This window comes from Limanda limanda, chromosome 17 (genome assembly GCF_963576545.1).
Source record: "Limanda limanda chromosome 17, fLimLim1.1, whole genome shotgun sequence".
Lineage (NCBI taxonomy): Eukaryota > Metazoa > Chordata > Actinopteri > Pleuronectiformes > Pleuronectidae > Limanda > Limanda limanda.
In genome coordinates, this window is record NC_083652.1 from 16,898,039 (window position 1) to 16,923,919 (window position 25,881).

Here is a 25,881-nt window from a genome sequence, read left to right on the forward strand (position 1 = left end):
GTCCAAGGATCTTTTAATTGTTAAACTAGAAAAGCTATCACTTTACGACTACATCCCTCACACATTTAGTTGAGATATACAAATTTTAAATATAAATAAATATGTTTTTCATCAAATAAAATAATATATTCAGTGACTTTTAATTTCATGCCAAATATTGTTGTGGAAATTAATCTAATTTCTGATGTGTGTCACACATTGTAATGGAACTCTTAATTTGGTTTTCACAGGAAGCGTGGTGACTTTAATGATGAGTAAGCCTTGGTTCGCCTGTTCAGCCCTGTACTGGAGTCAAAGCTATTAATAACACTGCAGTGGTGCCGGAACACAACTGCCACTGTAACATTTTAAAAAAGAGCCGAGTGCATAGGAGAACCACTTTGGTTGGAACACTTTGGGTGCATTATGCAGAGAAACACAGAAGCTGCAGAAAACCATGACACATAATGCGTCTTCGAGTCTTCCAATAAAACCTGAAACTGAAATTTAACTAACAAGGAATGACATGGACGCTATTTTGTATCTTCATTTGTCAGACGAAGAGTTCCGACTTACTGGGAATACCGGACACCAGTTTGAGGGGCCTCAGTACGCGCACAGCCCTGAGGGTCCGCAGGTCGAAATCTGAACCCACAGTGGACAGGATCCTAAAGAGAAGGAGACAAATGCACAGACGTGTGCACAGGCAATCAATACTTAAGCTGGTCAAGCTTGTCACTGTCAGTCAGCCTCTCTCTGCTTCACGCCGTCTGTCTCACTTTTACACACACACACACACACACATATACACACACACAATAACGCAAACACATGCCAGGTCATTAGAAGCAACTGGGTGAACACTATGTAAATCCTGCATGAGCTGATCAATAGAGCTGACAAGTGAGGAAGGAGTTAGAAGTGTATCAGGATGAGAGAGAGACTATAAAACCAAAAAGGGGAAAGAGAGGCGGAGAGCGATGGGGAGACGAGGGAAGACGGGAAGACAGAGAAGACAGATAGAAAGTTGAAGGTGTGGAGAGAGAGGGAGCACTGGCAGATGGGGAGAATCAGAGATGCTGACTTGCTTCTTCCTGCTTATTTATAATCTGGGTACATTTAAATAATTTCTCTTCAGGCCGTCATCAGACTCCAGAGTGAACGCGGTGTGTGCACCTGTATCGCTGCTCATTATCTGAATAGATGCTTGTAAACACCATGACTGTGTGTGTGTGAGCACTTGAGAGGGTTAAGATGTTCTCCTGTGCCGCCAGACTTCCAGTCAGTCCCATCGTCTGACGCACACTGTGAATCATCCGCTTTCCCACTTCTCTCTCTCTCTCTCTCTCTCTTTCTTTTGTTCTGTCTCTCTGACAGATTTCCACTTTCCTCTGCTCCACTAAGAGGCCCGGTGACACAGCAGAGCTTTAATCACAGGTCTGAAGTCAGTCAGCTTTGCTTGGAAAACTCACAAAATTGGCACAAAGTGAAAAGCAACACCGACCCAGGATCTATGGATAAAGGTAAAACTCGCCTGCGGTTTCCAATGCAGCATTGCATTACCAGCAAGCTCCCCAGTGGCAGGTGCTCCATCACCAGAGTAAGCTGGGGTCCTTGTAATGACATTGTGTGATATCAAATGCCTCATCAGAGGCTGACCTGTAACTGAGAGGTTCCTGGTTTGGTCACGAGGCGCTACTGTACTTCAGCTTATCCCAAAAGAACAAACGTATGGAACGTAAACCCGCCTTGGTAAAAAATGATTTGCAGTCATGAATCGCCGAAATATATTTGAAATTGTGTCTCAGTTTTTCACTTTTTCAGCCAAGTGGGTTGTGTTGCATTCATGTCTGTGAGCAGTCAATCATCAAAAGGCGTTAATGGCTTCGAATGAACTCTGGCGAAAAATGAGGCCGTGGCCACTGAAACAAAAACACTGAGGGCAAGATTATAGAAACAATCTAAGTGCATGGTCTGAAGACCGCGTGCACAGACTGGATTCAGAGCGTGTCCAAAGCTACTTGGTTCAAAAGGGTTGAACATAATTACTCGTGGCTGTGTTTTTGTGTGGAACATGCAATAAACCAACCAGGGCACCATCTCATTCCCTTTGAAAGCCAGGTGCACTTGCTATAATGGTCGTGAGAGAGATGACACTTCACTGCATAGGAAACACATCTGCTCTGTGTTTATTATTAATTCCTGTCTTAATATATACCAATTAAAAATGTTAAATACACTGACTTCAGACCAGGTTTGTCTGGTCAACCACGCCATTGCTTTTCACTACTGTGGCTGAGGGGTAGAGCGGTCGTCCTCCCACCAGAAGTTCGGCGGCTCAACCAAAGATACTTCAGTTTCTTTCAAAGAGACTTTTTATCTTAGATTAAAGATTAGACTTTTATTTACAATACATTGAGTGGATTTTTGTATTTAATAATATATATGTATGCATTTAATATTTATCAACTATAGTATTTGTCAATGCTCTCAATTTACATGATGGTAATAATGATGAGGATGATGAGGATGAGAATGATGATGATGAAGAAAATGATGAAGAATTTTTCTCTAAAGCATCTGCTGCCATAAACAGTGTCACGCCGATGAGGCAGTTCCTCATTCACACCGTCTCCACGGTGACTGGGTCCTTTCTCATTCATAAGTGTTTCCATGGCAACAGGGACCTTGGCTCATTGATAGAATCTCTGTATCACCTTGGTAACAGGGCCGAGGGAGGAGCCTGATTGATTGTTTTTTATCCTTTGCTCTTCTCTCTTTAATGTAAATGTATCACAACTCAAACACATAAACAAACACACACGTACATAGACACACACACAAAAGCAGACACAAACCATACACACACACACATCTGTGTAGCAAACAGGTTCTGGTTGGATCAAACATATTGAGTGAGAATAATTTTCTTCACGTATGCGCACTGGAAAGTAGGTCATTTAGAATAACCAATGGAAAGCAATCTCTCCTTGTCGGGGACAGAGAGGCTACAGTAGATCTTACATACCTGACCTTAACACACACACAGGCAAACACACAGACGCACAACCTGCTCTTTATCCTGAGAAACACAAGTGATTATGGGGAAACACATTAGGCAATATTGCTATTACACAATCTCCCCGCTGAGCCCTTCTCTGGGGAATCTAACACATTATACAAACAATCTTTTTCGTCAGCTCTCTCCGTCTGCGTTCCTGCTGACTTCAGCGAAATGTGGCTAATTATCTTTGTCCACATCACTGACCAACCTGCTTCATCTCCCCTCCAAACTCTCAGCCCCTCTCGCCTCTTTGCTTTCCTCCGCTGCCACGAATCAACCCTTTCACACCAAACGTATCCCCGCAATCACAAAAGCTCTCTCATCTTAAAATGTGCTGTTAACATTCTATCATACAATTAGCAAATTTTAAAAAAACATGCGTTACGATGTCAGATAAAGAAAACACATGCACAAGTGAACAAGAAGGAGGCAGAGAGGGAGGATGCAAAGCAAGATCGGCTATAAACCAAGGGTAATTGGACTAATAATCAATAGTGGGGATAAAAAACAACTAGCTCCTTCCCAGTGCCAAGTCACTCAGGACATTCACAACAACACACACACAGACACACACACACTTTGGCACAGAAACACGGTGGACACAAATCTACCGAAATCCAACAAGGTTGTAAAATGAGCAGCTAATCTATTCAGACAGGTTAAGTGCCATCTGTGTGTTTGTCTTTGTATGTGTTTAGAGACAGCGCCTGCAAGTGCACCAGGGTGAGAGGGAAATGGAAAGGAAGGTTTGATGTGGAAATGTGTGTGTTTGTGTGTGCGCGTGTGCAGGTGTGTGCGGGTGCTCTGGTCAGTGAGGTATCAAAGGGTTCAGCCAGAGGTGGGTAGAAAGGCCAAGTAGCTTTCATGTTCAAAGAGCGAAAAACACAACCGCCATTCATCGACTGCTCAAAAAAACCCCTCTCTGTTTGTGTTTGTCTGTTTGTGATCTATGTATAACTCCTGTTGTAGGGAACTAAAGCTGTTTAATCTAGCACCTTATGGGGATTGTGGTAGAGGGTAGGTTTAGGTTAAGTTTAGGTTGACATTGAGGTAAGGGATAGGATTAGGGTAAGTTTAGGTTAAGGTTAAGGTTAAGATTAGGGTCAATCTAAACGAATGTAAGCTGATTTAATTTCCTCATGGAGGTCATTGAGACACTTTAATGTTAATATATTTAATATATATAGTTAATTTTAGCTTCATTTAAATACAAATTTCATAAAGCCTCATTCTTCCTCTCATCCTTCATTATGCATGTCCTCTGCCTCCTTCCTCTCTCTGAGTCACTAATTTCTTTTTCTATGATGATGCTATTATTCCTCTTAATTTTTTTGTCCTTAAATAACTTCACATCAAACACGATAGATGCCCTGAATGAAAAGAAAATCTCCAGCAGCTGCAGCAGAGCACAGGTTGGTTCTTTTGTCAAATTTTTACACGGTAATAATCGCATGCATTTAAAAAAACGAGTGGGGGGTTGTTACTAGAGACTTTAATGTCATCTGGACAGTAACTGGGAGAAACCATTTATTCTTACATGTCGGAGCTGCATCTCCAGTGCAACAGCAGCAGTGCCTGTGCCTTCCGGAGAAGATTTAACTGCTGTGTCATGCTTGCTCAGAGGCTTATACTTTTCAAAAAATATAAAGATTTCCTATTAGAAAAGACGGGAAGGGGTGGGGGGTGGTGGGGGATTATGGGAGACCAGGCATTTTACTGGAAGTTTTAAGGACTGCTTCACTTCCTCCCGCTCGGCCTCTCCCTTCCTCTCTCTCTGCTTCTCCGACACTCATCTTCTCTCTTTCAGGCTCTCTGTTGTGGCACGCCGAGATGAGCTTGGCTTCCTGATTGCTCTTATTAAAGCATAAGGTGATTGTGCCAGACTGTGTGTGTGTGTGTGTGTGTGTGTGTGTGTGTGTGTGTGTGTGTGTGTGTGTGTGAGAGAGAGAGAGAGCGAGAGCGGGAGGGAGGGAGAAAGAGGGAGGGCTGAGAGAAACGAACATCAGTTTCATCGGTGCTTTGTCAGCAAAAATGCGGAGGGTTTATGTAACCCATGAAGCTTTTTTCCAAATCACCACATGCACACATACACACATACGATGACCTCAACCTAACACGCTGTGCCAGTACACACAGTTTTACTACACGACTTGTCAAGTGAGCAAACGGCACAGGAAAAAGTGTGATTTAGAACGCAGTGATTTATTGTATGCTTCAGTTTTAACGGACAGAATTAATGTAATGTGAAGGCTGGTCACTGAACCTGGCATCAAGAACAGCATGTTCTGATGTAATTGTTCCCTTCCCATTACCGATTCACACTACCTGGACTTCGTGTATCGGCCGACACAGAGTAATGATATGATGCTAATGTATTTTTAATAAATAACAACCTTTATATCATTTTTTAACAGCTGATGCTTCTCACCCTGTATGAAAATGATGGCTGCTATCATTGTCACATGGCCTGGCTCAGGTTTAAATAACAAAGACATAACCAAGAATAAATAAGATCTTCTGTTATTATCTAGTTTGACTGTAATGACTGAAAAAGAACACAAATAAAGCAATCTAGGAAAACACAATAATACTATCCTTTAAATTGATCTGGTAAAAAGCAGCTACGGTTTATATAAATAACTTAGAAGAAGGAAATCACGTAGCGTCGCCCTTCCAAACTGAAATCTTGCGTCATTTTTTTACTTGCGGGAATTTGCTGACATTTAATGCTACTTCCACTGGAAATAAATTCCTCCTTGCCGCTGTAAAAAACAGTATTTGCCAGTGGCAGTACAGTGCCACTGCAGTTTTGGAGCGGCAAAGAAAAAGTGATGGTGTTTGGCACCATCTGAGTCATTTCCAATGCGGTATTGGAACATCTCTGTTTGTTTTTTACAGCCATTTATAACTAATTCTTGGGGCTTTGTGATGTTACTAAGACAAATCTGAGACAAGAGCTCAGAGCTGCGGTCAACTGAGGGTCTGCAACAGTAAGACCTTCACAGAGATTTAATGCAGATTTTCCCTCTTTTCGCCAAACATCACTCATCTGATCACGTTAATCTGTGAATACAAACTGTGGCACACAGACCAGCGTGTGACAGCTGCAAACACATCAGCACACAGCCTGCAGCGCTTTCATAGATATGAAAGAAAAGAAGGAATGACATTTCATACAGTCACATGTCACACGGATGGATGCACTAACAGACACATGACATGATGGGTATAGAATTGAACATCCAGCATTTGAGTCCATGTGATCGTTGCGCTTTATTTCTCTCACTGCATTATGTCATCTATTTACTCTGGCCCATTTCTATGACCCATAATCTAATCGGTACAGTAATTCCATCAAGCTAATCCTATCAAGAGTCTTAATTCTCCCTTGTTGACACCCTTTCCGTCACAGGCCCCGACTGCATCCCATTTCTTCCCTTTGCCCTCATCTTCACCATTTCACTGAGCTTTAAAATAATATGTCAAAATCATAAATAAGATAAGGCTATTATGTGTTGACAGACTTTTATCACTATCCCTCATTTGTTTTCCATCATTTCCTGCAGTGTAGGATGTGTGAAGACCGCACTCGGATCTGCCTGAGGTGAAATGCATTTCAGGACGCAGCCTTTCCCACAAGCTGTAAATTAGGTTTAAGGCCATTCACCTCTCAGACCAGGTATCAATCTGGGACCGTGTTAAAAACAAAGGCCCTGCTCATTCCTGGCATCCGTGATTTAATCATAAGTTTGTCTGTGTCTCGGACCACTTATGATCGGAACCTCACTTTCCTCCCCTGGAAGAAAACTAAGAGACCACTCCAGATTTGTCTTCAATCTGTATCTCCAGATGTACGCCACTCATTTCATTACAATGTCTATTGAATTTGGAATTGTGTCTGTGGCTTAAAGAATAGAACACAAATGTTTGTCTTTTCCTAACACATGTCTATAAATAATAAAAACCAGGAAAACTGATAATCTTGAGGTGATCTCTTCAATATTTTTGAGAGCTGTACGTCATTTTTATTAGAGACCAAACAATGTTGTTTTTGTGTGTGTCTGTGTGTGTCTGTGTGTGTGTGTGTGCGTGTGTGTGTGTGTGTGTAGGAGAGAGACAGAAAGAGAGGAAGGAAGTGTGGGCCAAGGAGAGGCTGAGCAAATCAATGTGCTGCGTTCAGTGCAGCCTCACAATGAAATAAGGTTTTACTCATTTGAAATAGTAAAAAAGAAAATCAATATGTGGTCAACGTTGAGAAGGTGGCAGTGGCCACAAATAAATCAATGTATGGGAAATATTTATGGTTCATTGTGAAACTGTGGCAGGTCAGAGGACGTCAGCTGAGTAGGAGATCGCTCATGTGTGGCCCGGCGCACATCTGTGCTCACACGGTTAATGGAATGTGGCCAGCGATTGTTCACAGTGGCTATTTTCATATGGATCCATCGCCTTTGTTTTCTGTAACTTACTTTTTACTCACTTTATGGATCTGATTCATTCTCTCCCAAAGTCTAAATGTGTTTTATAGACACCGATCATCAGGAGAGACAGTTGATTTCTTTTTATTCTGCTGACTCACAGATTATATTGCTCGGCAGATAATTAAAGTGGTTCTGCACAATAATTCTGATGAATGTCATATTTCTCCAAATTGTGCTAATTTGTCCAAAACCAGTGATTGTTTGTCATCCTCTTTTCTTCAGTCTCTCTAATATCTGTTCCCTCTGCCCCCCCTCGACCCCCTACCCCCTGTCTCTGTATATATTGTGGTGACATTTGTTCACTACCCGGGTAGTTGGCTACCTGCAGCTCAGCTCTGTGATCCGACTGCTGCCTCGCACAGAATGGGGCCATTCATTAGAGCAAAGGAGCAGGGAAAACACTCACACTGACACACACACACACACACACACACACACACACACACACACACACACACACACACACACACACACACACACACACACCACATCTGATGCAGACCGCGTGAGCATTTTTGTCTTCATGCAGGTTACAAGCTGCTCATGTGTTCGGCTCGTGCCTGTTTGCTCGCCACTCACCCTGTGCACACCACCACGAAGTCCATGACGTTCCATCCATTCCTCAGGTAGGAGTTCTTGTGGAAAGCGAAGCCAAGAGCCAGGATCTTTATTCCAGACTCAAAACAGAAGATCCCAATAAAGTACGGCTCGGTGTCATCCTGAGGGGAGAAAAAAAAGGAAAAAGGAGGATGAACAGAGGTTAAGGAGGAAAAAAGATAAAGTGAGAGAGGTGTTGGTAGTTGGGGTCTTTTCTAACTTTTTTAATCTATATAAAGGTTAATGTGATATGTTAATTCTGATTAAGAGAAAATAGATTAATTGCACTCTTTAATGCTCCTCGACACAATATGGGATGCGAACATTTCCGTGCAGGCTGCAATCTACCTTTTGCCAAAAGATTTGTAAATGCAATATTTAGCTTGCTTTTCACAGCAAATATTGATATGAGATTCATTTTATTTACTCAATCACTATATACACACTAATTTAATTACCTTACAACTCTTTGACACAACGTTCTTTTTTAATGCTGTGATAATGTGTCTTTCCAAAATACTGCACTGCACGATCCTATACAAGATAATGGTTTGTATGAGAATGTGTATGGTTCTCTCGTGTCGTAGTTTTTCGAGGTGAGAAACCATCCTTGTTTTCTTTGCCTCTCTTAGCTGAGTAGCTGCATACATCTCCACCGAAGCAAAATCAATAAGGACTCTGAACTGTCGCCTGGATTTAATCATGTTTACATGCGACTCCCACACGGTCCCGTGTCTTTTTAACTTACCAGGCGTTCAGACAGCGGCGTCTTGTCTCCATCAGGCAAATGTTGTTCCAGAGCCAGGACGATGCAGTTGGCGATGATGGTGGCGAGAATCATCCACTCAAATGGAGTGAGGAAGGTCAGTCAAGGAACAAACACTTCCACAACCATAAATCTGAACAGTTAAAAAGTACAGATTGGCATGAAAGGTGCTTTTTTTTTTTTTTGTACATAATCGTAAAATCATGTGAGTCACCTTTATAATTTTCCAACAAGATTTGCTGCAATATGCTGCATCGATTAAGATAATCACATCCCTTAGTCAACACATATTTGTGCCTGTTTTCACCAGGGACAGTAAAAAAGCTTTATTTCTGGATTGGAAACACAATTTTCAATAGACCTCTCTCTACTCAGGCAAAAGCCCAAACCTGCAATACGGATTCAATACAGGTTTTACTCTACAGTGAATATTTATCATATCTTCCATTCCTTATACTGCATTTACAAGAATGTGTCCATGGAAATATTGGCAGGACGTGAATAGGACCCAACATTGAGGAACACAAATTAAACCATGGCAGCGTTTAAAAGTCAGAACAGAATCTAACAAGTCAGATTTAAAAACCTGGACCAGAACTACAGCTCTGAGGGACTGATGTCTGGCCTCTCGCTGACACCCACACCCACGCACACACAGGCACACACACAAACACCCACACCCACACACACACACACACACACAACCACACAAGCTATCATTATGAGTCAGTTAAATATGTTCTGCTAAGTGTATGTTCTGGTAACACACCGCCCACACAGACCAAACAAAACAGATAAACACTCACACAAACAGCAACATGGGGCTGTATGAAAGTGTTAGAGTGTGATGTCGTGGCCTGGAGACTGAGTGAGATTTACTGTGACATCACCGTTTGGCTCCATGTACATAACGTCCGAGGGCGAGGGAGAGAGAGAGAGAGAGGAGAGAGAGAGAGAGAGAGAGAGAGAGAGAGAGAGAGAGAGAGAGAGAGAGAGAGAGAGAGACGAAGGAGGGAGTATCTCATTATACAACTAATTTTGTTTGTCACATTCTCTAATGCGCACACACAAACACACACACACGCACACACACACACACACACAGAGGCGGTGTCTTTTTAAATCAATCCTCCTGTCTGGTTAAGGTCACAAGATAAATAGTTAGATTTAAAATAGGAGCGAGAGTGAGAGAGAGAGAGAGAGTGAGTGCAGATGTAGAGATGAATGAGGGATCAGGACGGAGGGAGGGACGGACACAGGGAGAAAAAGACGATGAGGATAGAAAGATGACAATTATGACATTTTAAAATGAATATAAAGTGTAGTGAAGTATCAATATTGACAGTATATAAAGGAGGGATATGAGCACCGGTCTGTTCCTGTTCTATTCTTTCACCCTTTTCCTACTGGCGTGCCTCCTTTGGGAGAAACCATTCCCATGGCGGAGGGGAGGAGGGGAAAGTTTGAATGGTGGAGGAAGAATGGCAGAGCTATTTATGGAATCATACATCCCATGTGTGCAAGTGTGTATGGATGGCAGCATGTGTGTATATGTGTGTACACCTCAAAGTCGTTTGTTTTCGCCGGTCATGTACACCTCAATGTGTGTGTGAGTGTTTGTGTTCACGTGTTTGACCGTTCCACACAGGGACACGTAACTCTAACACCCAGGGCACCATGCAATTAGCCTCCTTGCCCCCCCTCAGCTATGTGTGTGTGTACTTACGTGAGTTTGTGTACATGATGTATGTATATTAACGTGTTGTGGTCTGAGAAGACAGAGGGTCGCAGATTGAAAAAAAAGGGAAAGAGAGGGAGAGAGGTAGAGAAAGGCACCAGGAGGCCGGGGGGGACAGATGGAGCCACTGACAAACAGGAAACTGACAATCGAGGCTCCACCACTCACCTACTGCAAGTGACAATATACATACAAATACAAACTAGTGAGTACTCGTTGTCCGCCATCTCTATGGCAAGATCCAAAAGATGCTGAAGTAGTTGTGGCAGCACAATGCTTCTCTCTCTTCTCTCACGTCCGAGCTGGTTTAGTTTAGCTCTTATCTGGCCTCTCTTCCCTTTTGGGAACTACGATACTGCAACCTGAGCTTCTTCTGCACACGTTATAGCCGACTGAAGACTGAAGCAATTGCTAGTTATCATATCAATTTGTGTCATTATCAAGTGTATCAGGCAGAGAGGGAACACGGATGAGGGGCAGGAGAGAGAAGAAGGGAGGCAGGGGAAGAAGGGGCGGAAGAAATGGGAGAGAAAGATGAGACGGAAGTTTTTTCCAAACAAGAAATCTGGATGGTACCAGGGGGGAAAAATCAGATGTTTCGAAATTTAGGTCATAACATTTTAAGAGGAAAAGTTGCGTTAATACTCCTTCCTGACCTCCTGTTCCAAGAATTGATTTAAGGTTATCTTGGTTGTACCATATTTCTAATGTTAAGTTTGTCCACACACCAAACTTCCTCATAGGAGACACTGACGTAGTTATAGGTGCTTGAAATATTCACAAGAAGCCTCCTGTGCACACATACAGATATATATACAAAATTCAACACATGACTCACGCTGTGCCATAAACCTTTTAATAATAAATCTCCTCTTCCTCCTTCCTGAACAGATCGAGCAACATGGCTGAGAGAGAAGAGGAAGAATATCGGGTGTGAGAGAGACAGAGAGACAGAGAGATCAAAATATGTTGCTCTCATCCTCTCTCTCCCTTCATCTTACTTATGTTTTCTTCAGTCTCTCTCTCTTTTGCTTCCCTTGTGTCTCTCCCTCTACCCATAGTTCTGCACACGTTTGCTTTTTATTATTGGGGCAGGTGTGTGTGTGTGTATATATATATAGTGTAATGGGGACAGCAGCAGGTCGTAGACGGAGAGGTCCGCCAAGAAAAGAGGAAGTGAGGCCCTCAAAGTCTAACAGTGGAGCCAAATGACGCAAGCACACACGCATATACACACTGGCACTGGCCTTTTCTTAACCTTGTCCATCACCCCTCCATACAGTCTCCATCTTCCCTCCCTCTCCACCTTTTCTCCTCCTCAGTAAAGCCCCCGCCTGCTCTTCACTGATATATTTCTCCCTCTCTCTAACCGGTTAAACCTCATCTCTTACTCCTATACATCTCCACTTCCTAATCCCCACACCTTCTTCCATCCCTCTATCTGTCTGTCTCTCCCTCATTCTTTCCAACATGTCTTTTCCTCTCTGCTATTTCCCCTTCTTCTTTCTCTCTCTCTCTCTCTCTCTCTCTCTCTCACTTTCTCTCTCTCCTGTATTCTCACATCCCTCCTTCCCATTTTTCCTCCATCCACCTTTCTGTCATCCAGCACGTCCATCAATCATCCAAGTCCCTATCATGCCATCTTCATTCAATATCGAAAGAGAGAGGGAGAGAGAAGGAAGGATGTCACATCAGCAAATGTGCATGGACACAAACAGCAATAGGAAATAAGGTTGCATGGTAGGGAAATATATGAAAGACTAAATGAAAGAGTGGAAGAGAGAGATAGAGAAAGAATGAAGGAGAGGAGGTGTCCTGTGGGCACAGAATGATTGAAAAGAGTGAGTGGTGAGGAATAAAAAAGAGGGATGGGGAGGGGGGGGGGACGTAGCAGAGCGAGGGAGACAACAGTGAGGAAGAGGGAAGGGCAGAGACGAAGAGCCCGGGAGTGCAGAACGAGGGATAAACTGAGAGAATGACAGAGCGGTGGGAAAGTATTGCGGCATTTTCTTCTCCTGAGCTGGTGTATATGCTCTGTCAAAAGTAGGTTAGTGGCAGAACACACACACACACACACACACACACACACACACACACACACACACACACACACACACACACACACACACACACACACACACACACACATACATAGCAAGGGAGGGGGAATGAAAGGAACATAGGAGAGTGGGTGGGAGGCAATACATCATACTGTCACATACAGTATGTAAGTGTGCCACTGGTATGGAACCACTGCAGCCTTCACCTGCTTCCAAGCATCGGCACGAGTGAACCGTCTCAGCACCGACACTCACAGGGAGCATAACACTCCCCTGTTATCTAATCAAGCTGCACCAAAATCACACACACTCATAGATATCAGCTCTCTAAATAGGCCAGATTTTTCGGCATCAACATCCAGGAATTATTGGAATAAGGAAATTGGTGTTAATGTCAAACGAACGCTCATGATCTCATAATGTTAATACAAGGTGATTCTTACATCCGCGCCCTCAAATTGTAAAGGTTTCTTCCCCAAACCAAGTGCCATGACAATCTTGCCAACTAATGAACAAATGCAGATGATAAATAACTTGGGCCACGACTTTCTGTCCAAACCCGACTGAGCCAGAGAGAGAATTAGCCGAGCCACTCCCAAACCCGACAGGCATTCAGTTCTCTGTGTCCAAGCCGGTCCCAAGACCTTAATATCTTCTCAAAACTTTTGTCCAAACCAGACTCATCGGTTCCCAGTGGGACCCGGGTCAGGTATCCACACTCTAGTGTAAACTCATATATGTGCTCAACATACATACACCACCTGGAAACTTCACTACGCTACACTTGTCTGCCAATGGAGTCCAGACCAGCTGCTACCCTTTGGGAAGGTGCCAGCCTTCCTATTAATAACACAAAGCATGATGGCACACGCAGGCCGCTCTCCCTCACTATTTCTAATAGGCACCACCACTCTTATTTGTTTACTGTATTAACACTTGTATAGCTGAGAAAAACCCGGATCTATAGTAGCAATCAGGTCATTATATAAATCTATAAACTTGAGAGCGACAAGGGTCCGGCTTTGCAATCAAGAGAAACTAATGGAGCCACAAGCAGAATGATTAATGTCCAGTATATTGTCTCCTCCTTCAGTTGTGCCTAGTGGATACAATGTAAAGAAGGTATGTTAGCTGAACATTTTGTCTCAGCTTTTTCCATGAACATAAAATAAAACCCATGAATGTACTTTGCTTTTGCTGCATACATGAATCCAGAGGGTTTAAAAGCTTTCACATGTAAGAAAGTTATATTCTAATGTTTTGTGTTATCCATTACGCTTAGAAAAATGACATCAGAAGCAGAACTGCCACTTTGCAACCTTCCCTTTTCTTCCTCACTCAGCTTCTATGTGTCCTTCCCTCCTTTCTCCTCCCTCCGTCCCTCTCTCTCCGTTCTGTTACATTATGCAGCAGAGCAGCGGCAGAACAGCTCGAATGATTACTTCATTTTCGTGTCACTTTTCCCTCAGAAGCGATGATTTGATAAAAATGAATAAGATTAAGCGCTGTGGTTGAGACCCATCTAATTATTTCGATAATCAGCAGCCATAAAAGATAAGAGACATGGCTGGAGTGCAAGGGCATCGCACACATGGGTGTTATGGGCGTTGCAGAAACCCAACTTTCACAAAATAATAACAAGATTATATCCTATTAAACAAATAGAAGGAAAAAACTTCTGCATCATCTCATCCGTATTTGTTCACGGCAGGTAGATAAAGGTATAACTTTACACAGGTGAGCAGTCAAATTAAATTAGTTTTAAGATTTGCCCTCATCTTATCACAATCACAAACACTTTATTGATCCCCGAGGCTAAATTGGGTTTATTACAATAGCTCCAAAAAATTGAAGACATGTAGATAATAAAGAAAAAAGGGTGTGCAAACATATGTGCATTTATAAAATCCATGCAAAACTGTTTTATTTACATTAAGGTGAGTGAAGGGTGTAGTACCGCACGTGAGTGTCCCACCAATAGATTATATTCAAAGAGGGACGACATGACAGCTTCCCAAAAGTGAAGCCACCTGGTGGATGGTTAAAGAATAACTCATAAATCCTGTCTCCTCTGTGTTAGTTGATGGGACATGGACCAAAATAAAAAGGCAAACATGTCTTGTTATTTTAGGTATAATTGGTTTTAATTACTTATTTGATGCTATAAAAAAAATCCTGATCGCTACTCATAGAGTCTGGCTCCAAAAAGATGGCAGGATATTTTGTCTTCACAGTGGGAAGTCGTCCATCTTTATATATAGTCTATGGTCCCACCCTTCAAAAATAAATATCATATCTTGCAGTGTAAGTTTATCTTTATTTAATATATATGTTTGGAAAAGAAGAAGCAGTTTTCCCATTGTTTGGCCAGGATTTAAAGGAGTCTAGTGGTTCTAGTTTAAAGCCAAGAAAAAAAGAAACCAATACAACATGGAATCAATTAAATATAGAATTTCATATGCAAGGTAAGACAATACACTCATTTGACTGTGAGGGCTCTCCACAGCAAGAAAATGGCCTCCACTGAGCAGCACTGTATCATGGGACAATATTCCTCCCTCTCGAAATGCAAAAAGAGAATCTACTTTTCCTGTCACATTCAACCCGCAACCGAACGCAGGACAACAACTTGGATCAGAAAACGATCTGGGACAAACCCCAAACCAAACGCATTGTCCTCTAGGCAACAAAACATATAATGATTTTACAATTATTCCACTTTAGCGCCGTGTTTGGCTGCGTTGCAGAAACAAACACAAGTGCCTGAAGGCCAGTTTAGCCCTGCTTGGCCTCCCTCATTCTGATTCAGCATCAGGCGCTGTGTATAGGCGCTTCAGCCTCTCCTCCTCGCTGGCTGTTCCATGTGGCATATGTTGTGTTGCTATCTCACCCCTGCCACCACCTCTCGCTTTTCACCCACATACAGCCAAGCTGTCATTTTGCACAATATGCTGTCGTGTGTGTGTGTGTGTGTGTGTGTATCAGTGTGAAGTATGTGACATTTTTAGTTCAGAAATGGTGCCGCAGGTGTGTTGATATGAATGTGTACCTGACAGTACTTGCTGATTTAACTATGTGCACTCGTCTGTTTTGTCTGCCAAAGTGTGCGTGCATGTGTGTGTGTCTGTGTGCGCGAGTGTGCACCAACACAAGAGCCCAGGGTTTGCCTAGTAACAGCTGAGGCCCATGACTAAAGAACACGGGCAGGGAAAAAAAAATAAAAAATCAATCCATCACAGACTCTCTCTCTCTCTCTCTCTCTCTCTCTCTCTCTCTCTCTCTCTCTCTCTCTCTCTCTCTCTCTCTCTCAGTCTCTCTCTATTTTTCTCTCTCTCCACGTATCCCAACACCAAAAATAGCTCTGCCCCACGTCACTAACCCCCCCCCCCCCAACACACACACACACACACACACACACACACTCACAGACGAAAAACGCACTCTCAAAGACACACACACCTAATGTGCACACACGTCCAAACTGGCCTGCAACTGAAACTGAATTATTCAACAGAGCCAGAATGCACAGCTAAGAGAAAAGGGAATGAGAAGAAAAATGCTGAGGGAGAGGACAGGGAGAGAGAAATATCAATCCTCTGTCCGATGGATGTGAAGACAATAAACATGGACACACACTGGTCCGGCCCAAGGAACCGAGGGGGGGCGGGGGGGTCCATCAAAGCTGTTCATCTATATCAGATCTTTTAACAGGTTAAAAACTGGTCGCAAAAAAACCCTCCTTTCATTAAAACAAGGTTATTTTAGACAATGCAAGGAGACATGTCCTCTGGACTAAACCTTCATTCTGATCTCTGCCGTGTAAAAGCTTCTCTTTTAAATTCTGACCACATCCGATGTGTCATGTCAGAGCAGGCTTTTCAGGATGAAGGTAACAGGCGACGCCTTGTCCGAAGCGATGTAACCGTGAACTAAGACGCCACTAAATGAATTTGATGTGGTGTAAAACATCTGCACACACAAGGTTTGACTCGGGCAGTGGGCTCAGCAGAATTTGCCAGTGCACGGCTACTGATACCAGATATTTCTAGTGTGATTTATTGTCCTGTTGCTATGCAAGCAGCATGTTTCCTTATTGATTTTGCTTCCATTGCTCAATCGCCATATATGTTAGAAGGGCCATGCATCAAAGAAACTGCCGACGTGAGGCATTTATCAGACTCCAGAAGCTCAATTTGCAATCTCAATACACAGGAGCTTTGCATTTGTATCTAGTGACCCACACACTTCCCTGACAGCACATTACCAAGACGCTTTCAATTTACTTTCATTCATTATGCAATTTGTTAGCAATTAGAATTGAACCCAGTGGAATGTTATTTGTGAATGTGGGCTATACAAATAAAATTAGATTGATTGATTGATATCAGTGATCTCTGTCGTAAAGGTTTTCCCTTTCATGACCTGACCTCTTTTTTCTAATGACAAACAAAAGGTTATTCCCTTTCTATTAGAAAACACTCATACTTGATTGTTGTGATTTAATTTGAAATAAAAAAAAACTAATTCAAATGCTGTGATAAGAAACCTAATACTATGCCGGTACAATATTGTGAATCTTTTGGTCTGAAAGTTAAATGCTTCATTTGAGTTAATCTTTGAACTTCCTCACATCGTTTCATTCATCACACGACTTTCTGTGCAAATATCAACTGTTTCAAAATAAGGGAAGCGAGAGAAAGAGTGACAGAGAAAGAGTAAAACCTAGATTCCGCACTACCTTGAATTACCTTAGTGTTCATCCACCTCAAGGTAAGAACAGGACAAAATCGATAACACAAAGATATTTAGTAAGAAGAAGAAAAACATCTATATAGATTAGGCTTTCTTATAGGTTCAATTTGGTTCTATATCTGCTAGTGTTTACTGTGTGTGTGTGTGTGTGTGTGTGTGTGTGTGTGTGTGTGTGTGTGTGTGTGTGCGTGCTTATGCAAACCCCAGTGTGGAGTGTGCCTGTAGGGACTCGGGATACGGATCAATTCACACATTTATTACCAGTCAAAGGTATGAGGTAGGCAGATTGAGCCCAGAGGGCACACACACACACACACACACACACACACACACACACACACACACACACACACACACACACACACACACACACGCACACACACACACATACACCACATGCACACACACCACATGCACCTCTTGACAATTACGAGCAAAGAAAACAACTGAAAACTTGCAGTCACCAGGATTATTTCTGCCCGATATCCCCTAAACGTCTAATTGTTTAACGAAAATAAATAATAAGAATAGTAATAATTTGCTTCACAAAAAGATGAAACATCCAATTAGAAGCAGATCAAGATGCAGTGGTGGAGATTGAAGACAACAGAAAGAAATGTAAAAGAGAGAGAGAAGAGGAAACAGTCGCACTTTCAATGTGTGTGTGTGTGTGTGTGTGTGTGTTGTGAAATATGTTTAATCCGTTACAGTAAGGAAAGTTTCCTCACATTCAAGCACCAAAAAACTCGACCCTACAGGGAGAATAACTCCTGGTTAAGAACATTGGTTATGATGTGGATTGGACGTGTCACTGTTGGTTGGGTGAGTGTTGGAATAAATGCTCTGTCAACACAATGCATGTCGAAGCGACACAAACAGGTTGACGTGTGTTCTGGCTGCAGTGTAGCTGCCGGCCAACCCTGAGCGTTTGTCTCTCCACCACTTTCTGTTAAATGATTTATATGCAGACAGGCAGTTTGATTCCCTCTCTCCCTCTCCATTGTTTCTCATTAGTCCATTCCACTCTATAATGTCTCCGTCTTACTGACTTTCTCCCTCCCTCCTCTATTTCTGTCTCTCCATCGTCCATCTCTCGACTTCAGCTGCACATTACAAGGACAGAAGCCGCCTTTTACCTCCATCTCTTTCTCTCCCTCTATCTCTCTCTCCTCTGCTTAAGAACAGATCATTGTATCCCACAAAGTGCAGACTCACACAACTGCCTTTTGCTGGGTGGTGAAAGGTAAGAGGTTGGTAACACTTGATATTAGGGGGTGGGAACGGCCGGACACCTCATGATACAATATGTGATACATGGGCCACGATAATGATATTATCGATGATGCTGTACACTTTTCTAAAAATCAAGTCTCTGCATCAACTAAAGAAAAAACGAAGCCTGTTGTTTAGACTCCCTGTGAGCAGAGTACAGTAGTGTTGGATCTCTGCTTTGTAAAAGAAGGCAGAGAGAAAGAGAAATCGCTGTAAGAATGACTGAGCAACACACTGCGATAGACCTGCGAAAGAATATTAAACAACACATGCCTATACACCCCCCCCCCACCACACACATGTGATGTTAAGTCTGTGTAGTTATCAGCTGACAGTTGCAAGCTGGAGAAAGGCCAATAAATAATTTAGATTCTGCAGTGAACGTAGATCACTGACTCTCCACATCCAAAACACCCCGGCCCGTCTCTAAGTCTCACTCTGTCGGTCTCTCTTCATGCCGTATACACTGTCCATAACTGACCTAACTCACAAGGGTCCTTGTGAGGTATGCTGCTCACTCACAGACCCTGTGCTCCCCCTCCCCAATTTCCTGACACTTTCAGGAGGAAACAAATACAACGTCGCACCACCCAGTATTTGTTAGCAGCTGAAGAAAAAAAGGTCAGTTTAGTTTTGCCAAAACACACAAATTCCAATATGCTTATATTATTTTAGCAGCACTGAACTGGTGAAAGTAGAGGGGGAGGGGGTGGGTGACAGCATGTATACGTGGAAAACACAAAACACATGACTTCCTATAACTTATGGAACTAGATCAGTACCATAAGTTGCACTTATATCTGCAATTTATCATCGAACAAACCCGTATATTTGTCATTTTTTAAAAAAAATAAGATTCATATATAATCTGAAAAATCAACAACAATGATGAATAAAAAGAATCCTGGATCTGCCCCCTGATCCGGATCCACACCAGAGTTCTTTCCTAACACCACATCCTTCCAAGTTTCGAAGTAATCCAGTAGTTTTTTGCATAATCCTGCTAATTAACAGACAAACACCAATGAAATCATAACCTCCTTGGCAAAGGTAATGAGGCAAATCTATGATCTGCAGAGCTGCCTTAAACTATTTTTTTTCTTTTTTACCACAACATTAGAAACACGAGAGAGAAGCAGGAGGAGCTGGACTGCTCAGTGAAACAGCTGAGCCAAGAGATTAAACTCAAATGTCTTGAATGGTCATTTGTTCTCTCATTGATTCTGGGTCATATATGATCAGATATAGAAGAGGGAGATTAAGGCCCGGACACACAACACAAACATCCTGGGCTATACAACACAAGCAAATTCACTGATAGCACTCTATTACATTCTGCTTAATTAACAATGAATAGTTTGCAGATTATTCTCAATAATTTCTCTGACTCAATATCCTCTGGTTAACTCATAAAAAACTGATCTGTATTATATTTCATATTGAGCTCTTTCTTACTATAGATAGCTAGAACATATATTGACTTCCTCTCCATTTACAACAGCATGGCAAAACACACTTGAGTGTGTGCTGATGACGCATGCAGCACCATATGGTGTGCATGTGTGTGTAATTGTTTGAATGCTTAAATCAATGTCCTGCAGAGGCACACATTTTAAATTTGCTGACATTTGCTAAATATTTAGAAAGAAACATAAAACCAAACACATGAAACATGCGTTTGCCGGATAATGGGGTTTTCTTTTCGTTCGTACATCCGGTGTATAACACCTGATATGGATTTCACAAGGTCAAAGGGGCATTTAGGGTCAAAGATCAGATGAGGATTTCATTTCTACGATCCTATAAGACTTCCTCCGGAGTTTCAAATTTCCCCCAGCATGTAACATGATATCTTTTATATCTGAGCACATTATCAGGACACTATGTAGGATGCATGCCCAGGGCATCTTCATCTGTACCTGGTGATAGTGACCAGATTAATAAGAAACCTTCAAGGCACCAAACTACAAACAGTAAACACAAGCACTGATACTCTGGGTGAATCACAGTGGATGTGTGTAGTTCAAAGTTCACCTCTGTCATCCATCCGCTGCCATGAGGCCTTTAAAACATGTGGGTCCACATCATGTAAACACACTACCAGGCCTCAGGTAGCTGCTGCCTCACCTCCAGTGAAACCAGACGCTGACATTAGCATTCCTCCCCCTGCAGTTGACCGCTCTGCTCCATGACTTTGCAGGAAGGACTTATTAGATTAACAGCGACGTTTGTGGAGCCACCGTTTGTTTCCCCCGGCGCCCGGCGGCGTGTGAGGCCGAGGACAGGAAGCTGCGGGCGGGGGCAGAGCTACACCTGGAGCCGTGGGAGGAGGGCCTGGTCGCACACTTGATGGACAGGTGCACAAGCACTGATTCACGTTCACATGCTTGCAGCTCACAGTCTTTGATATTAGATTGATTTCACCATTTTCCTATAAAGGTAAAGGGGAGAGAGCTGTGTATTTACTCATATATATATATTGATATTATGTTTGTGCATTGTACAAGTACTTGAAGAGGGATAACACAGAACTGATCGAGCAAAAATAAGTCTTTAAAAGTAAGCGAAATAATAATGCTGCTGTTAATAACAATAATAACAAGACAATGTTTTTCTACAAATTGTTTCATAAAAAAGAAAATGGCACCTTAATGGGTCTGAACTCTGTGGTTCTGATTCTCATTAAGCAACCAACTATTTCTCTACTGTATCTAAATGTGGATGTGAGCGAATAGTTATTTATATGGTTGTCCCATGGGTCCAGAGTCAGTTCACAACTAAATAAAGCTGCAGGTCATAATTCTGCTGAATAGTGGTTCCGTCGAAATTCACACTTCAGGTGTAAAAAAGAAGAAACTGTTGCCACCAAATCCCCAAGTACCTGATAAGACCTCTGTTGGCTGCAGGTTCTGATAAAATCCCCCAGAATTCCTCGGTATTTCAATGAACTATTTCACTAATATTTCTGAGCTATTCTCTGCTTTGTATTAGGGATTAGGATTTACTTAATTGCTGGCTATTAAACTGTCAGTGAGGTATTACACTTATCAGTAGAGAGAAAAACCTCTTAAAATTAGAGGTGTGAGATGGATTTAGACCGAAAGTCAATCTTTGACACGAGCAGGGAAAAAGGTCTGGAAGCTCAACGCTGTTCAGACGAAGCTCACGTGTCATGGACGTTTGAGGCGGAGAGCTGCAGTGGGGTCTGAAGTTAACTCGGACGACCTTTTAACTGAGACAGACCTCGTCCTTACACCACCTCCCGCACAGCAGCTCATTTAGTTGGAGCTAAACTTTTCAAAAAGGACAATTAAACATGAATCAGACAGATTTAATTCAATCCTTGGCAATAAATGAGTAATTTAAGAACTGATTATAAATGAGACATCTGCGGTTTCAAAAACACAAAGAATTTTGTCATTGATATATCGTTCGATGAAAATTTCGGATGTGAAATTGGTTTTTCACCACAAAATCAATTTGGTTCCTTCTTCTAACCTCAGCTTGGTTAGTTTCCCCACATTTACCAACATAATTACATCATGTATCTCAAACGTCCTCAGGCTGGGCCACAATATACCACATTTGGTCAGTATAACTGTGTATGTGCTCACTTTAGGGAGGGAGGGTAGAAATTATGTTACTATAGGTGCACCTCGTAATTTATTACAATCAAGTAAACAGCAACACAGCAAAGCACAGCCGCAGAAATAACCAATAAATAGAATCAACAGCCTGATACAGCCTCAGCAAATACTGGACATTAAAAGCTCGACAAAAGCAGGGGGTGGGTTCAGAGCTATTGTGTTCGATGGTGGCGTTACTGTTTGTATCAAATACCTCAAACATGTAAAAAACCCTAAAAGCATTCATCATTATAGTTTCAGACACTTGACATCAACTAAAATACACAATTCTACTCCTAAAGCTGTTTAAAGATTAGATAAACCAAATCATTTTATCTGGAACAGTGCCTCTCAGCTCGTTCACTTTACAGCTTTGCACATTACAACACATATTGAACTAGTTCTCTTCATGTTTTTGATTATATTTCACACAATCACTGGAGCACAGGGGCGCCCTGGTGTCCCCGGGTTCGTGGCTGACCTTTCATATACGTCTCTCTCGCTCATTTCCTGTCTTCTTTCCGCGTTCAGCTACCGTATCGGACAAAGTTGTGTGACGATTGCCCGTGTTTTTTGATATTTTGAAAGATACCAGCTCTATTCTTGGGTTGTTCCTGTCTCCATCTCCCCCCATGCCCCATGCTGACGGCAAAAACAAGAACACTCAAAGCTGACTGTGTGCTTAATTTAGCTAAAGATGTTTAAGGCTGTGCAGTGTTTTTCTTTCACAGAAGACAAATTGTCAGGATGCAAAGCACAAAAGTAGCTAAACAATAACATCATGCACAACCGCCGAGCCCTGAAGCTCAAGCAGCTAAATGGAAATCAACTGTCATTAATTCATTTACACATGTGCTTTTCCATCTGTGACACGTCAACATGTCTACTCGTTAGAAAGGTTGTTTTCACGGGACAGAATAAGAAGTGAAGTTTAGTTTTCTGTGCAAAACTATCATTCTCACTACTATTTGTGTTTTATTTTGTTCTATAAAGAATTTTGGAGGCGAAAACTCTCTCTCTCTCTCTCTCTCTCTCTCTCTCTCTCACTTAAACACATCTGTCATTTAGAATAGTGAATAGACATGATTCAGAGGCGTTATAAGTAGCTCCTGCAGTTCCCCGAGCAGCCCAATTAGTGGGTGTAGTTATGTCATAGCTCAGGCATCAGAATGGATCAATACAATCATTATTTCAATTTCCGCTCTTGTCATTAACACTCACACAGAAACTTGCTTTTGTGCTTTTGGACAAATAAACACAAAGCCGAAAAATGGAGACCTCGCACAATCTCTGCCCAGAATGGTGCAATGTGTGCCAGTTTCCATAACAGATGCAAATGTGGGGGAATGCTGCAAATTTGAAAATATCACAATCTGTGTTGGTAGTATGCACGCACACACGAGCACACACACACACACACAGGGCCACACACACACACACACACACACACACACACACACACACACACACACACACACACACACACACACACACACACACAAACACAAACAAACACAAAGATTGAAAGGATAGCACATTCATTCAGTGACACCTGCATATCATGATTAAGAGGAGGAGCCTCAAAATGGGAATAAATGCTAAAATAACCTACTGTTAATGCACAAGTTAAGAAAAGCACAAGTTAATAAGCTACCATGCTCACGCCTATCTCTCTCTCTCTCTCTCTCTCTCTCTCTCTCTCTCTCTCTCTCTCTCTCTCTCTCTCTCTCTCACACACACACACACACACACACTACCTAGAGACACCTGCATCGTGCTGATATGGGAGCTTGTGTGTACACTGCAAGGATACACACACACGAACACACACAAACGCACAGGGACACTACACACAAATTGTAGCTGCTTATTTTCATCTCTCTTCCTCTCTCCCACCTTGCCCTCCCTACCACCCTCTCTCTCCTGTGCCTCCATACCCGCGCTAGGCCTTAAGCCTACTGTACATGCTGACATCAGCAGCCAGCAGCGCCCCCTAGACACCCCCCCACACCCAAACCCCAACCTCCACTCACTCTCTCACACACACAGGGAGCGTATATCAAAGCAGGTCCCAGACCTGTCAGGAAATGACTAACAAATGGAGCTGGTGTTGATCTACAGCCCCATAAAAGAGGCCCCTGGTTCATGTCCCCTTCCCCTTAATTACCTATAAATTAGCCCACCTGTCCAGCGTGTCCTGTGGCCCCCCGTGGCCCCTCACATGCTCTTGCATTGATGCATCTTACACCTTTGACTTTGGGTCTTAGTGTAAAAACCTACACCTCACGGAGCAAGAACAAAACAAGTCAGACGTCTGTCAGCACTTTACCTGATCCGCGGGCATGGTCTAACAGCTTTCACTCACTGTACACTGCCAGGAAAAGGATATGGCCATTCGGTGATCTTTTTGGCGTATTTTCTCACAAAGTTGTCCTCACTGAAAATGAACAGCGAGCGGTTGACGGTGAAACAGTTCTGGCGCACGGGGATGGGATTATAGAGGGCCATAGTCCGGGCTCTCTGCGCCATAGACTGCTTGTACATTCTCTGGGTCCCGGGCCCACCGGGTGGACCGTGGCCATGGCCGTGGCCGTGCCCGTGTCCGTGGGGGCCTCCTTGCCTGCCACCACCGCGGCCGCCCTGGCCCCCTCCGCCGGGCCCTCCGCCGTACCTGGACTGTACCTCGTCTCCGAACCGAGCCATTCTCTGGACACCGAAAGCCAATCTTCACGAAGCAGCGGAGAAGGAGACCGATAATGCTCAGCTGTGCAGCCACACAACATTACATCCCATCTGGATCGGAACGTCTCATATGCACAACGGGTTGTCTCCTGAGCTTCTGCTGAACACCTGCACCCGGCGAGCAGTGCTGCAGCTCTTGGCTTCTAGCAGACGAGGACGCCCATGTACCGTCTCCGTCTCTGCGCGTCGGTGCCAGCGGCCGATTGTAGGTGTGAGGAGCTGGAGCGTGTGGTCGGCTGGTTGCCTGGTGGCAGCGTGTGGTCACGGTGTGGTGGCTCAGTCCCTTCGTGTGTCCGCACAGAGCAGGATTCGTCCCCAGCATGAAATCATGGTGAGACTGTAGCGCGTTAACATGAATGTTTCATGTTCTCCATGGTTCGAGCCTGCATCAGAGCGCACAGCCTCCTCAGCCTCTCGGAACGTATGTCTTTCCTGCCATGATGCCTTGTAATGACTGAAAGATCTTAATGATCACACAGGCCTCAATTAACCAAATTGTTTTTTAAAATATCGGAATACAGTTATGTGCCTTTACATACAGCCGTCAGTGACGTTCGAGTTGGCATTCTGGAAACAGATGCGTCTCCGAAGATTTAAAAGGCATTGAAAGGGAAAAAAAGAGCTCCTGCTATTTATTTATTTATTTTTTAAAATATCCGCAATGTTTGATACAGTGTGTGGCGATAATGTGGCTCTGGAAGCTCACAGTTGTATTCCCAGTGCGCTCCGACAAGCCCTGAGACCGGGGGAATTGTTGCATTTCACGAGTCTGATTTCAGAAAAGCACAATCTCAAGTGGAAAGA

At 43.0% G+C, this 25,881-nt stretch overlaps 1 protein-coding gene across 1 annotated transcript in view; it reads right to left on the bottom strand.

Annotated features, from left to right (window-relative positions):
• Positions 1–25,041, bottom strand: part of cacna1aa (calcium channel, voltage-dependent, P/Q type, alpha 1A subunit, a) — a 74,232-nt gene extending 49,191 nt beyond the window's left edge. The window contains exons 1-4 of the mRNA XM_061089569.1: positions 24,725–25,041; positions 8,870–8,975; positions 8,104–8,243; positions 556–647 (exon numbers count right to left, since the gene is read on the bottom strand). Coding sequence (XP_060945552.1) covers positions 556–647; positions 8,104–8,243; positions 8,870–8,975; positions 24,725–25,038 — 652 coding nt within the window. The 5' untranslated portion in view covers positions 25,039–25,041. The remainder of the gene's footprint in view (positions 1–555; positions 648–8,103; positions 8,244–8,869; positions 8,976–24,724) is intronic.
• Positions 25,042–25,881: the final 840 nt, after the last annotated feature.